This window comes from Pseudophryne corroboree, chromosome 2 (assembly GCF_028390025.1).
Source record: "Pseudophryne corroboree isolate aPseCor3 chromosome 2, aPseCor3.hap2, whole genome shotgun sequence".
NCBI lineage: Eukaryota > Metazoa > Chordata > Amphibia > Anura > Myobatrachidae > Pseudophryne > Pseudophryne corroboree.
In genome coordinates this window covers 76,082,655-76,098,346 of record NC_086445.1, presented here as the reverse complement: position 1 = coordinate 76,098,346, position 15,692 = coordinate 76,082,655, and the positions used below count along the sequence as shown (strand labels likewise).

Sequence of the window (15,692 nt, the reverse complement as noted above, 5' to 3'; positions counted from 1 at the left end):
CGTCACTCCAATGGATTTAAAAAAATCATACAGCTCACCAAGCCAGCTTCGTTCAACGTTTCAGGTGCCTTGTAGTGCCACGGGAAGGCAGTTCAAGGCACCCGGGTATTTATCTTTTGCTGTAGGAGTGCCGGTCAGAGTTGTTTATATATATATATATATATATATAGCTCTGGATATATCAACAGCCTCATATATAGATATGTCACCCACAGCTGTATATAGAGATATCAGCCATAGCCTCATATATAGCTATATATCTGCCACAGCCTCATATATAGCTATATATCAGCCACAGCCTCATACAAAGATATATATCAGCCACAGCCTCGTATAGATATATCTATATATGAGGTTGTGGCTGATATATATATATATATATATTATATATATATATATATATATATATATGTATGAGGCTATGGCTGATATATCTCTATATATAGCTGTGGGTGACATATCTATATATGAGGCTGTGTCTGATATAAAGCTATATATGAGGCTGTGGCTGATATATATCTATACGAGGCTGTAGCTGATGTATTCTATATATGAGGCTGTGGCTGATTTATATCAGCCACAGCCTCATATATAGAATACATCAGCTACAGCCTCGTATACATATATACAGTATCAGACACAGCTTCATACATAGATAATCGCAGGTGGCGGGGTGCAGGGATGCTGTGATAGCGGTGATTGAGGGGATATTATGCGGGATCGCCAGCGGGGATGTACGGGGTGCCGCGATCATTCAGTCCGGCATCAGCTTTGAGAGGGGTGCCGGCCACTCACCCATCTGGACAGCTATCCGCCCCACAGTACCTCCGCTGCCAGGTTGACAGGGGCAGCCGGGCAGCAGTGAAGTACTGCCGCCGCTGCCCCTGCACTTCCTCCCGCTCTGCCGTGTCCGCTACTGGGGGTGCCCGTGTGACAGGGGCAGCCCGGCAATAATGATGAACTGCCGCGGCTGCCCCTGAACCTCCTCCCTGCTCCTACACCACTTCCGCTGCTGCCAGGGTGACAGGGGCAGCCCGGCAGCAGTGACAGACTGCCGCAGCTGCCCCTGCACTTCCTCCCGCTGTGCCGCGTCCGCTACTGGAGTTGTCCGTGTGACAGGGGCAGCCCGGCAACAATGATGAACTGCCGCAGCTGCCCCTGAACCTCCTCCCGGGTCCTGCTCCACAGTGCTGCCCAGCAGGCAGTGATGGTGACAGAAGTAGGCGGACACTGCTGGCCAGTGTCCGCCTACTTATCGTTCAGTTGGGGGGAATGTTCCCCCTACACCTGAACGATTAGTTGGGAAAATCAAACAAGTTTGATTTTCCCAACTAGTTGGACAGACCGTTTCTGGCCGTTTTACAGCGTGTGGGAGCAAACGGCTGATAATCGTTTCCTCCCACACACTGCCAGATTATCTTTCCAACCAGCCAACTAGTTGGCTGGTTGGAAAGATATCGTGCTGATGTATGGCCAGCTTAAGCAACTTACTGGACAATGGGCCTAATTCAAGGTTGACTGCAAAATAAAATTTTCCTCTAATGGGCAAAACCATGTGCAGTGCAGGGGGGCAGATGTAATATGTGCAGAGAGAGTTAGATTTGGGTGGGGTGTGTTCAAACTGAAATCTAAATTGCAGTGTAAAAATAAAGTAGCCAGTATTTACCCTGCACAGAAACAATATAACCCACCCAAATCTAACTCACACATCAGATGGGCGGACCCCACGGACGACGGCATGCAGTTAAAGGCGGGATGTACTGATATATCTCACCGATGTACGACATATTGTGTAGTGTGTCGGGCGGTGTGATATATCGGTACACCACGTCTGGCCGTCGATGGGACACATCATCATTTAGTGTGTACCAGATTTACAGTGTCTGATTGCTAGTACCTGGTTGCTAGGAGATACATTAACTATACGTTTCCGAATGTGCTGTGCATAGGTGGAGTAGACACAATCTGTCTGGTTGTGAACTGTAATCTCAGACTACATTTCTTGTGAAGTGTCAAGGCACAGAATCATATACAGGACCTCATTCAGCATCAATCGCATTATCCGGTTTTCAGGCCCAGTAAGCACGTGCAGGGCCCCTTCTGCGCGCGCGTGGGACGGGAAATGCGATCACATCGCATTGATGTGAATGCCTCTGCCTGATTGACAGGCAAAGACATTCACGGGGCGGTGATGCAGCGTCGCAGGGGCGTGGTGTCCAAAACGGAGGTGGGTACGGGCCATTTTCGGGGGCCGCTGTGTGATATCACATGTGGCCGCTGCAACAGGTAGTATGGCCGCACTGTTCCTGCCTTTGCAGCCACACTGCACAGGCAGGGTGGCATCACTTATTTTACGGGGACAGCGATGCGATCGCAATTGAATTGCATCGCTGGCGGCCCCCAGCATGCGATCGCAAGCAGTTGCCCATAAGCAGCACTGCAAAAGTCAGCATGTTCACTTCCTTCACAAACTCGTTACGGAGGTCAACAGAAGCCAATGGAGAGCCATGATCTTCTACGACTACAAGAGTGGTCTGCGACAGCAGGAGAGTTTTGACCATCTGCGAGCTGCTTTTGGGGAGAAGGCATCATCTCGAACCACTGTGTTTGAGTGGTTTGCAGAATTTCATCACAGGAGACGGTCCCTGGAAGATGAGAAGCGCCGCGGCCAAGCGGTGTCTGCCATCACCGAGGACAACATTGCTGCAAGCGGGGCCATAGTTGAGGTGGACGCCAGGGTGTCTGTGGTTTGTTAAAGAAGGAGATGGCCCACACGCTTGAAACTCCACTAAAAGCTTGGCCTGAGCAAGATTTCTGCATGCTGGATGCCCTATCAGCTGACTTGAGAGCAGAAGGAGGCTCGGGTAACTTTGTGCTGACCAGGTTTGATGGCAGTTGCTCAAATGCTGTCTGGGAGATTATCAGTGGCGTGAATCCTGGATCTACAGTTTCGACCCTGAGACCAATCAACGGTCGGCCCAGTGGACCCTAGTTGGAGGTGTGCTGCCACAGAAGTTCCGACGTGAATGCAGCATAGCCAAGCAGATGGACAATTAATGCCTGCTGCAAGTGCGGGAAGTCATTTCCAGGAGCCGTCCAAGATCCTTTTCCATCACAACAATGCACCTGCACACAAGTCCAGGAAAGTGGCAAATTTTATGGTCCATGAACGCATCTAGGAGCTTGGTCATCCGCCATACAGTCCAGATATTGCCCTATGCGACTTCTTCGTGTTCCCACAAATCAAGCTCAAGATGTGCGGGATTCGTTTTGAGTCACCGGAAGCTGCAATGGAGACCTTTATCCAGCATGCAGAAGACATACCTGCTTCGGACTGGTCCAGCTGCTTCACCAAGTGGTTTGAGGGCATGCAACTTTGCATAGACTCCCCTGGCGAGTACTTTGGAGAAATATACTGTTCACTTTGTTTGTAAATAGAATACTTTTTATGCATATGGAACCTTGCACACCCAATGTACAGTACTAGATTGCTAGGAGTTAAGGTATAGTAACTGGTTGCTAGGAAAAACATTACCTGGCTGTTAGGCGGCACATGGGTCTATGGGGCTAATTCAGACCTGAACGTTGCTGTGCGTTTTCGCACAGTGGGCGATCAGATCTGAACTGCGCAAGCGCCGCAGTGCGCCGGCGCATGCCATAGATGCGATCGGCATCTCAGCCCAACGATCGCCTCTTCCTGATTGACAGGCAGAGGCGTTCGCTGGGCGGGCCAACGGCTTTGGGACACCATTTTGGGGGCGCGGTCTGGCCAACGCAGGCATGCCCGGACCGTGGGGGGTGGGGAGGGGGACGGGCCGTATGACGTTACATGCAGCCGCTGCGACCGGGAGAGAGATGGGTAGCTCCCTGCCAGAGCGCAGGAGCTGCGCTGGTAGGGAGCTAATCTTCAGGTACAAAAGCATCGCCGCCGTGCAATGCTTTTGTACCTGTGCGGGTGAAGGGGGGGGGGGGGGGGGGGCAGAGCCAGACATGCAGGGCAGACTAGCCCTGTGCTGGGCGTCCCCCCGCATGTCTGTGAAAGTGATCGTAGCTATGCTAAATTTAGCACATCTACGATCAAGTCTGAATTACCCCCTATGTACTAAGGGTCAAATTCATGTTTGTACGCAATGGCTGATTATCACGCAACGCAAAGATTATCGTCAGGCTGCACTGTGATTTCAATGCGCAAAGGTTCCGCTGCGATCTTGTGCGCTATGAGGATTTCATAGGAAAGTGAGTGACAGGCAGTGACTGTTTGGAGGTGGTAACGGGGAGTTTACAGGGAGTGGCTGGGAAAACGCAGGTGTGTTATGGACGTTTTCAGGGCGTGTATCTGCTGACGGCTGTGAGCTTGTACGTGCAAATCATGGCGTCTGAATCTCTACTGTTGTGGCCAGTCTGCGTAGCCATAGACCAACCCTTAGCTCTGATGTTCCTCATTTTTGCGTATAGGCTGCAAATGTGTATGCAATTGCGAATTAGTTTGCGATGAGTCCGGTGGACGTCTCTTTTCATTTCAGGGCGGCTGCTTCACTTGCAAACATTATCAGCTCTATAGCGGAGAAAATCACAACTGCATTTGCGTACAAACATGAATTAAGGTCCTAATTCAGACCTTACCGTTAGGCAGCTATTTTTGCACTGCTGCGATCGGAGAGTCGCCGCCTACAGGGGGAGTGTATTTTAGCTGTGCAAGTGTGTGAACGCATGTGTAGCAGAGCTGTACGAACAGATTTTGTGCAGTCTCTGCGCAGACCAGGACTTACTCAGCCGCTGCGATCACATCAGCCTGTCCGGGACCGGAATGGACGTCAGGAACCCTCCCTGCAAACGCTTGGACACGCCTGCGTTTTTCCAGACACTCCCTGAAAACGGTCAGTTGCCACCCACAAACGCCCTCTTCCTGTCAATCTCCTTGCGATTGTCTGTGCGAACGGATCCGTCGCACAAACCCATCGCCTGCATTGCGGTGCATACGCAGTTTGGACCTGATCGTCCGATGTGCGAAAACGCAGCCTAGCGATAAGGTCTGAATTACCCCCTAAGCCTTTGGGAGAGATAAAGTGGGTGGAGATAAAGTACCAGTCAATAACTGCCATGTTACGGGCTGTGTTTGAAAAATGACAGCTAGATGCTGATTAGTTGGTACTTTATCTCCATCCACTTTATCGAGATAGACGTCTCGTGTTAGCATTAAGGATCCAGTGCTGCGTCTGAGGATGTGCAATGGTTACAGGCACCAGCCAGCCTATGTAAGCTGAAGCTTACTCCGGCTAGCTGCTGGATCCAGACCTGGGGTCCAGGAAGCCTGCGCATGACGATGCAGACCATGGACCCGTCACACCTTCAAAACAAATTGAGAGTTAAAATGAATGTGACATTGTGGCGTCTTTCTGCACCACTACAGTAAGGTCACTCACCTCCAGCTTCAGAGACAACCAGCGTAGCTCGGACTGACTCCACGCATGGTCCACAGGAACCACAATACTGTCACTCTTCTGGCTTTGTACGTGATAGTAATGGAGCTTTTCATAATTCTTCTTTAATTGACATAGCTATAAAAGCAACAAGAAAAATAAAAAACTTAAACGCAGACATTTTCATTCTCTATATAAAACAGTAATGGACAGTAAAAAGGGGATGTAGTTGGCATCCCGACGGACAGAAGACCGTTGCCCGAAACCAGACACCTGTATTCTGACCGCCGATATCCTGACTGCACATCCTACTACTAAAGATAATAGGATTTTAATTACCTACCGGTAAATCCTTTTCTCGTAGTCCGTAGAGGATGCTGGGGTCCATATTAGTACCATGGGGTATAGCCGGGTCCACCAGGAGCCATTGGCACTTTAAGAGATTAACAGTGTGGGCTGGCTCCTCCCTCTATGCCCCTCCTACCAGACTCAGTCTAGAAACTGTGCCCGAGGAGACGACATACTTCGAGAGAAGGAATTACACAGATAGTGGCGAGATTCATACCAGCTCACACAACAAGGCAAATCCGGAGAACTCAGCAACAGCTGAAACAGTACTGAAACAGTAAAGAACGGAGAACTTACCTAGGGACCAGGTAGAACTGAACCAAATAACCACTGCAGGATAAAAAAGCGCTGGGTGGGCGCCCAGCATCCTCTACAGACTACGAGAAAAGGATTTACCGGTAGGTAATTAAAATCCTATTTTCTCTTACGTCCTAGAGGATGCTGAGTCCATATTAGTACCATGGGGATGTACCAAAGCTCCCAGATTGGGAGGGAGAGCGCGCAGGCTCCTGCAGAACTGCGTGACCAAACTTGAGGTCATCAGAGGCCAAAGTATCGAACTTGTAAAACTTCGCAAACGTATTTAATCCAGACCAAGTAGCTGCTCGGCAAAGCTGTAAAGCCGAGACACCCCGGGCAACCGCCCAGGAAGAGATAACCTTACGAGTAGAGTGGGCCTTAACCGATTTTGGACATGGCAATCCTGCCGTAGACTATGCATGCTGGATGGTGAACCTGATCCAACGTGAAATTGACTGCTTTGAAGCAGGACAACCAATTTTCTTGGGATCATAGAGGACAAACAGAGAGTCAGATTTCCTGAGACGAGCAGTCCTCTTCACATAGATCCTCAAAGTCCTCACAACATCCAAGGCCTTTGAAGCAATTGAGGAGTCATTAGCCACTGGCACCACAATAGGTTGGTTGATATGAATAGCCGACACAACCTTAGGAAGGAACTGTGGACGAGTCCTGAGTTCCGCCCTATCTTCATGGAAGACCAGATAGGGAAATTTACAGGACAAAGCCCTCAATTCCGACACACGTCGAGCAGAAGCTAAGGCCAACAAAGTGACCGCCTTCCACGTGAGATAGTTGATTTCAGCCTCCTGTAGAGGCTCAAACCAATCCGACTGCAGGAACTGCAACACCACATCAAGATCCCAGGGTGCCGTTGGTGCCACAAAGGGAGGCTGGATGTGCAGAACCCCTTTCAAAAAGGTCTGAACCTCAGGGAGGACAGCCAATTGTTTCTGGAAGAAAATGGATAAAGCTGAGATCTGGACCTTGATGGAGCCCAATCTCAGGCCCATATCCACACCTGCTTGCAGGAAAAGGAGAAACCGTCCAAGTTGAAACTCCACCGCAGGAAATTTCTTGGATTCACACTAAGACACATATTTTTTCCAAATTCGATGGTAATGTTTAGACAGTCTGTATCAGGGTAGTAATAACCTCGCTTGGAAAACCCTTCCGAGCTAAGATCTGGCGCTCAACCGCCATGCCGTCAAACGTCGTGATGGATTGCACCTGAATGAGGAGGGGAAGGATGGTTAGAAGGTTGGAGGAGATTTTAAACTAGGTGCCTGGGGGGAGGGTTTAGCAAGAAATTACGGGTCATTCAGTAAGAATAGCAGGGGTGGGTTAGCGAACAAAACGGGGGAGGAGTAGGGGGGAGGAATAGAGCAGACGGCAAGGGTAATAACATGGGAACTAAAAAGGGTTTTAGAATAACAGTAACCAATGACGATTACGGGTCATCTTTGCTGCATAAGAAGTATGATGTCCCTACCATAAGGGGAAATACATATCTCAACTGTATGTTTGTAAATGCTAGAAGCCTTACAGGTAAAAAGGCGGAACTAGAAATCCTCGCAGCAAGCAAGGAATATGATATTATAGGCATTTACTGAAACTTGGTGGGACGAATCTCACGATTGGACAGTCAGTCTAGAGCAGGGCTGGCCAAACCGGTCCTGTTTTCCAGTCCTCCTGGAGATCTGTAGAATTGTCAGTTAGGAATGAATGCAGCACATCTTAATTAGTAATGACTACACCTGAGCACCAATTAGGTGGTCTGGAAAATGTGAACTGTTGGTAGATCTTGAGGACTGGTTTGGCCAGCTCTGGTCTAGAGGGTTATACGCTGTACAGGAGAGACAGACTAAATAAACGGGGTGGAGGGGTATGTCTACGTAAAGCCGTTTCTAAAACCTGTTATACAGGAAGATATTCAAGAAGGGACTGTAAATACTATTGAGACATGGGTAGAAATTGCATGTGGGGGGTAAAGGAATAAAGAAGTTATTGTTGGGTTTATGCTACAGGCTGCCTGGTATTAATGGGTCTGATGAGAAATTGTTACTGAATCAAATTGAAAGAGCAGCAGGAGTAGGAGACATAGCAGTGATGGGAGACTAACTATCCCGAGATAAACTGGAAAATCAATTCATGTGATACTGCTAGGGGCAATATGTTTTTAAACACGCTAAATGATAATTACTTAGTTCAGTTAATCGAGGAACCAACTAGGTACAATGCAATCTTAGACCTGGTATTAACTAACAATGGGGAATTGTTATCAAATATTGAAGTAGGGGAGCCCATAGGAAACAGCGACCACAATATGGTCACATTCAATATCAGTTTTCATAAGCAGTCCTATACTGGCTCAACTAGGACTCTAAACTTTAGCAAAGCCAACTTTGACATGATGAAGGAAGCGTTAAGGGACATTGAATGGGAAATTCTGTTTCAAGAAAAAAAATACAACAGAGAAATGGGATGTATTAAAATCACTGCTAATTAAAAATACTCGTAAATTTACTCCTACCAGCAGCAAAAAAAGTAATAAAAATCCCAAACCAATGTGGTTTAACAAAAAATATAAAGGAATTAATGGACAAAAAAAAGACGAGCACTTAAAAAATACAAATCTGACGGGGTTGCAGTCATTTCAGCACTATAAGGATTGTAACAAAATATGCAAAAAAGGAATAAAAGTGGCTAAAGTAGAAACTGAAAAACTAGTAGCAAAGGAAAGCAAAGCGAATCCCAAATTTTTTTTTAAGTACATCAACAGCAAGAGACTAAAGAAGGAGAGTATAGGCCCTTTAAAAGACAAGATGGGAGACTTAATAAAAAAATTATAATGACATAGCAAACAAACTAAACATTTTTTTTTCAACGGTATTTACCAGAGAGGACCAAATGCTGGATCTAACACAAAATCTCAACAAAGATAATGTGCCAATGCTAAATGCTTATTTATGTGAGGAGGTAGTCTGTGACCGATTAAAAAAGTTAAAGATTGGGGCGTGGCCAGGACGGGCATGGAGTAGCACTCAGTTTGTGCAGCTCTCCAGCCACAGTATCCTGTAACTTCATCCTGTACCCCCACCTGGGTCCCACACTGCAGCCACCGCTTTATGAGTGCCCCCTGCCCCCCCTGGAGCACTCTTGTACTTGCCGCTGCTGTTCCTGGAGATCCGGGAGCTCTGGACGCCGGCGGGCCCTGATCTGTGCCTGGAGCAGCCGCCTCGTGCGGGGACCGGAAGTTCGGCTCCTGTGTGCTCGCCGCTCGCTGCAGCCGCCTGAAGTGCAGGGAGATCGCGGGCGCTGTGATCCCCTCCACCGCCCCGCTGGTCTTCTGTGGAGCCCGGGGGAGGCCGCGGCTGAAGATCCGTCTGCCGTCTTGGTTGCTGCCGGGACGCGCTGCCCGCGACGCCGGAAGTGCGGCTCCGCTATCCACCACCGCCTGCACCAGCCAGCCGAAATATACTTGTGGGGGACTGCAGAATATAAGTGAATCGCCTCTGAGCCTGTCAGAGGAATTTAGAGGGGTGTTGGGTCGCTCTGAGTGCTTGTGGAAATACTGCCTTGGCGACCATTACCTGGACCTCCTTCACCACACTGTGACCAGGGTGCTGGGGAAGCACTTTGTACATATATCCTGAGGCTGTGACCCTGCTGGAGTTATATACGTACCTGCAGCTGTCTGACGCCCGGCGACCGGTCGGGGTGGGCAACCCCCCTCTCTCTGCTTATATTTATTTTGATATCTCCTGCACTGACACCGTGTTGTCCAAAATGGTGAAAGGCCGCCAGACCGGCGCGTCGGCGGGAGCGATGGATAAGTTTGTTCGTGACCAGGGCCCTCAGCTGCGGAGAGCGGAGGCTACAAGATCTGAGGTATCACCTCCTTCTCCTGCCTACAGTTCCGTCTCCTCTGATCCTCCTGATGCTGCACTGCAGAGAGTTCTGGACGCGGTAAATGCTAGTGAAGTACGTCTGGCTGATAAAATCGGGCAAGTGCAGTCCGACCTCTCCATTATTCATCAAGATCTACAGCGGGTGAGAGAGAGAGTGGGAGAAGCGGAGACCCGTATATCCAATGTTGAAGACTCCGTCGGCCCGTTGGGTCGCCGCACTGATGCTCTGGAATCTCAGATGAATGATGTTCGCAAAAAGCTTACGGACGTGGAAGGGCGTCTGCGGCGCAATAATGTCCGCTTCATTGGCCTGCCTGAGAAAGAAGAAGGCTCCGCTCCTGAGGAATTTCTCATAAAGTGGCTCCGTGATTTTTTTGGATCTGAGGAATTCTCACCGTATTTCACTATAGAGCGGGCTCATAGAGTTCCAATGCGCCCGCTGCCACCGGGGGCCCCACCCTGTACCTTTATTGCTAAGTTCCTCCATTTCCGTGACCGAGACACAATCCTGAGGCTGGCTCGTACTAAGGGCCCTTTGAAATGGAATGGATCGTCAATATCGGTATTTCCGGATTTTGCGGTGGATGTGCAAAAAGATAGGGCTCAGTTTCTACCTGTCAAGAGGCGACTCCGTGAACTTGAACTGCCGTATGCCATGCTCTTCCCATCTAGACTGCGGGTGGTGGCTGATGGGGAAACAAAGTTTTTCACGACTCCTCGTGAGGCCATGGTGTGGCTGGATAGACGGTTCCCGGCGAGACGTGCCCTTGCAGATTAGTGAATATCCGGCTGATTCCGAAGGCTGATTTTCTCCTGTTCTTCCTTTTTTCTTAGTTACTTATTTTGTCTGCTTGAGATATATGTGCTGGTTAGGGCGAGGCAACAGGATACGGGAATGTTTGATTGCTGTCACTGTTCCCTTTAGCCCCCGCTACCTTGTTCTCGCAGTTCAGTGCGGGCATGTTTGAGTGCTACCAATGCCCCCTTTACATTGTTATCGCAGCTTAGACAGGACATATGTATACCCTTTAAGTCAATCACGATATACTTGATATGTTCTTGTGTTTGGTTATACCTTGGGGTTCGTATGATCTCTTTTCTTCCTGTTGTATTAACGGTCTCTGTGCGGGAGGATGGGGGGAGAGGGGGGATTGCTGAATGCTTGTCCTGACATAGGTGGTTTTTTGATATCCGAGTGTGTTTTTTATTCTGGATATTAGTGGGACCTAGGGGGTGGATCTTTATGATCCCCCCTCATTTGTTTTTTGTTTTCGAGGGGGGAAAGGTTAATGGCTGGGAGCAACCTTCTAATTTTGTGGTTTTATAGTTGTTCTCTATTCCCGAGAGTCATTATATTCTTGGCCCCGATCAAGAAGTGTTTGCACTGGCCGATGGTGCAATACAGTTAGGTTCATATTAAGTTTCTGGTATGAACACTCAGTTTTGGGATCCAGGTATGCTGCATGTTGGGGGTGGTATACAGGGTGGGGGGAAGGGGAGGGGGTTGGGTTATGTTTATTTTTTGAGCGGAAATGTATGTAGAGAAAGTACGTGGTTTACAACCATGTAATATAAGCAGTGGTGTCTGGTTGCAAAATTTGTCTGTGGCGGGGCTGACCGGCCGCCGGGCGCTGCACTGATTATACCTTTGCTGTATTATGACGGGGATTAAGGTGGTTTCGTGGAATGTGAGAGGGCTCAATGATAAAGTTAAGAGGTCTCTTGTGCTCCGACAGCTCAAACACTATGCGGCTGATATTGTCTGTCTTATGGAAACACATTTGGTAGGTAGTAAGATTCTCTCTCTGAAGAAGCCCTGGGTGGGTTGGGCATACCACTCTATGCACACGTCCGCCTCGCGCGGGGTTTCAGTCCTTATTAAGCGGACAGTCCCTTTTGTAATGGAATCTATACAAACGGATCCTTGGGGGAGATATGTGTTTTTGAAATGTAGGTTATTTTATGTTCCTGTCCTCCTGCTGGCAGTCTACGTGCCCCCTCCATATTCCCCCGATGTACTTAAGAGGGTTGCTGGGTTCATGGCCTTGTCTCCCGGGGTGTCTGTCATTTGTTTGGGGGATTTCAATAATGTGCTGGACGTGGTCATGGATAGGCTCTCCATGTCTCCATCTGCTGCAGGTCCTGGGGGGTCTGGGTTTGCAAATGTGGTGTCGGGGTTGGGCCTGGTCGATCCATGGAGACTGAGACACCCTTCTCTTAAACAATACTCGTGTTTCTCACACTCCCATTCTTCGTTCTCTAGGATTGACCTGGCCCTCCTCTCGAGTGACATGGTTCCCCGCGTCGGTAACATTAGATATGAGACTAGAGGTATATCGGACCACTCCCCCTTGACCTTTAATTTAGATTTTAATTGTGATAGAGGTCAAGCTGTGTGGAAATTTAACCCATTCTGGCTTGTTCACATGGGAGATGGATCTGAAATGGTGGCCGCATGGCGGGAGTTCTTCGCGCTGAATAGCACCGACCAGTCTATCTCTAACCTATGGGACACATTTAAGGCCTTTTTACGGGGGAGTTTGATTAAACGGGTGTCAGAATTAAAATCCTTCTATAGGAAAAGGGAGGCTGAGTTGGAGACCCGGTGTGTCGCTGCAGAACTACAATATTTGCAGGATTCCTTGATCGGTTCCAAGTCAGCCTGGTTGTCGGCTCAGAGGGAATGGAGAGATTACCTAATGGAAAAGACTCAGCATAGACTCTATCACTGACCTGGTCGAAGGGTGTTGTGGACTCGGGGCTTCTTCCGGTGACAGGGAAGAGGAACCGCTACTGGGTCGCAATAGAGATGGCCGGATGTAGGTCTTCTTCATACAGGATGAAGACGGTAAGCAGGAAGCACGGAGGAATGATGAAGGTCTCCTGAAAAACAAGACTAGTGAAAGTGCTGAGTGCTGAGGTACAGAGATGCTGGTATTATTGAGGTGCTGAAGGCACTGAGGTGCTGAGACACCGAGGTACTGAGGTGTTGGAGTTCTGTGATACTAAGGTGCAGAGGCTCCGAGGTGCTGAGGTTCTATGGTGCTGAGGCACCGGAGTGCTGAGGAACAGAGGCACTGAGGTGCCGAGGTACTGAGGTGCTGATGGCGCTCAGGCGCCTTGGTGGCACGGAGGTGCGTGATAGCGCTCGGGCGCTTGGAGGCACGGAGGTGCGTGATGGCGCTCGGGCGCTTGGAGGCACGGAGGTGCGTGATGGCGCTCGGGCGCTTGGAGGCACGGAAGTGCGTGAAGACACTGGAGACACTGGAGACACTGGGACACTGGAGACACTGGGACACTGGAGACACTGGAGACACTGGAGACACTGGAGACACTGGAGACACAGCGGAAAATAGGAACAAGGGAGCTCTGGAAATCACTGCTTCAGACAAGCAGAACGATGATACACAGGCGCCGGCTCCCTGCTCGGCGTCTGGCTTTGAACCTCCCGCCTTGGTCTGATTGGCGGAGCGGGCAGATGACGTCAGCCCCGCTCCGCCTACCTAATCTAAAGCAGCATGGCGACGCCCTCGCTCCGGGAGCCGCCGGAGAGACCCGCCGACCCGACGCCGGACCCCCGAGGCCGCCGGAGGGGAGAGACGCCAGGCCATCCAGGACACCCGCAGCGGTAAGCGCGGCCGCCGCTGCCCGCGGGGTGTGACAGTACCCCCTCCTCCAGGAGTGGCCCCTGGACACTTTCCGGGTTTAGTTGGATGTCTGGAATGGAAGATTCGAACCAGTCGGGGAGCCATTACCTCAGTAGCATTGATCCAACTTCTCTCTTCAGGACCATAACCTTTCCATTCTACCAAGTACTGTAATTTCTTATGAAAATAACGAGAGTCAAGAATAGCTTTGATTTCAAATTCTGTCCCAGCTTCAGACACAGTAGTAGTTGGCCTAGGAGATGCTGAGTGGAACCGATTTAGAATGAGGGGGCGGAGGAGAGAGACGTGGAAGGAGTTTGGAATTCGAAGGTGGGAAGGCAACTCCAATTTGCAAACGACCGGGTTCAAGACTTGCCGCACTGAGAAAGGACCAATGAACCTTGGGGCAAATTTCATGGTGGGTACTTTCAAACGAAGATTGCGGGTAGAGAGCCATACCTTGTCACCAACCTTATATTGAGGAGCTGCTCGTCATTTCCTATCCGCAAAGAATTTATAGCGACCGGAAACCCTCTTAAGATTGGCATGAACTCGGCTCCAAATTTGAGTGAAATGTCGAAGAGTTGAGGCTGCAGCAGGAACTTCTTCTGGAGGACAAATGGGCAACTCCGGAACTTGGGGATGAAATCCATAATTAATAAAGAATGGAGACTCACCAGTAGAAGAATGATAAAAATGGTTGTGGGCAAACTCAGCCCACGGCAACAACTCCACCCAGTTATCTTGAGAAGGGGAAAGGTAAATACGGAGAAAAGTCTCTAGATCCTGATTGACGCGTTCAGTTTGCCCATTAGTCTGTGGATGGTAAGCAGAAGAGAATTTGAGCTTAATTTGTAGAGTTGAACAGAGGGCTCTCCAGAATCTCGCTGTAAACTGTACTCCCCGATCTGAGACTATTTCCAGAGGTAACCCGTGCAGGCGGAAATGCTCTTGGATGAATAACAGGGCCAACTTGGAAGCGGAGGGTAATCCGGTCAACGGAATAAAATGTGCCATCTTAGAGAATCGGTCAATGATCACCCAAATGGTGTTATGACCCTTAGAGAGCGGTAATTCAGTAACAAAGTCCATCGAGATATGAGTCCAAGGCTTTTTAGGAATGGACAAAGGATGCAACAAACCGGTAGGCGGCAGACGTGGAGTTTTGTGCTGAGCACATTGAGGACACGAATTGACATACTCTTGAACATCTTTTTTCATAGTGTCCCACCAGTATGATCTTCGCAGAAATTCCCACATTTTCTGAATTCCCGGATGACCAGAAAACTTAGAAGTGTGTGCCCACTGCAACAGTCTCGGTCGAAATTTAACTGGTACCGACATTCTTCCCGGAGGAGGGCCCAACCTAGTGGGAGCTGCAGAAATAGAGATGGGACTGAGGATTAATGCCTTCCCCATAGTATTCTCCTCATCGGAAGCCATCACTGAACGGGATAGGGCATCCGCCTTGGTATTTAGAATTCCAGCCCGATACTTGATGATAAAGGAAAATCTGGTAAAGAAGAGCGCCCATCTCGCCTGACGGGGGTTCAAACATTGGGCAGTCTTTAGATACAGTAAATTCTTGTGGTCCGTAAAAATTGTGATTAAGTGTTTAGCACCCTCCAGAAGATACCTCCATTCTTCCAACGCAGATTTAATTGCCAGTAGCTCTTTGTCTCCGATGGTGTAATTTAGTTCAGCAGGGGAGAACTTGCGAGAATGAAACCCACACGGATGCAACTTCCCATCTGAGGCGTATTGCGAGAGTACAGCACCTATGCCTACCGTGGAAGCATCAACCTCCAAAAAGAATGGTTTTAGGAAATCTGGCTGCTGAAGTACGGGAGCAGATATAAAGGCGGTCTTCAACTGTTTGAACGCTGCTATTGCTTCAGAAGGCCAATTGCTTGGGTCAGCCCCTTTTTTAGTCAGAGCCGTAATAGGTGCCACGATGGTAGAGAAACCTCTTATAAATTTCCGATAATAATTTGCGAATCCTAGAAATCGTTGCACTGCTTTTAAGGAAAGAGGTTGAGTCCAATCCCGGATGGCCGAAAGTTTCT

At 49.2% G+C, this 15,692-nt stretch overlaps 1 protein-coding gene across 2 annotated transcripts in view; it reads right to left on the bottom strand.

The window, feature by feature from the left end:
* DEUP1 (deuterosome assembly protein 1) overlaps window positions 1–15,692 on the bottom strand; it is a 98,904-nt gene that overhangs the window by 63,737 nt on the left and 19,475 nt on the right. For both annotated transcript variants that reach the window (XM_063951430.1, XM_063951431.1), the window contains exon 5: window positions 5,424–5,558. In XM_063951430.1, the coding sequence (XP_063807500.1) occupies window positions 5,424–5,558 (135 nt within the window). The remainder of the gene's footprint in view (window positions 1–5,423; window positions 5,559–15,692) is intronic.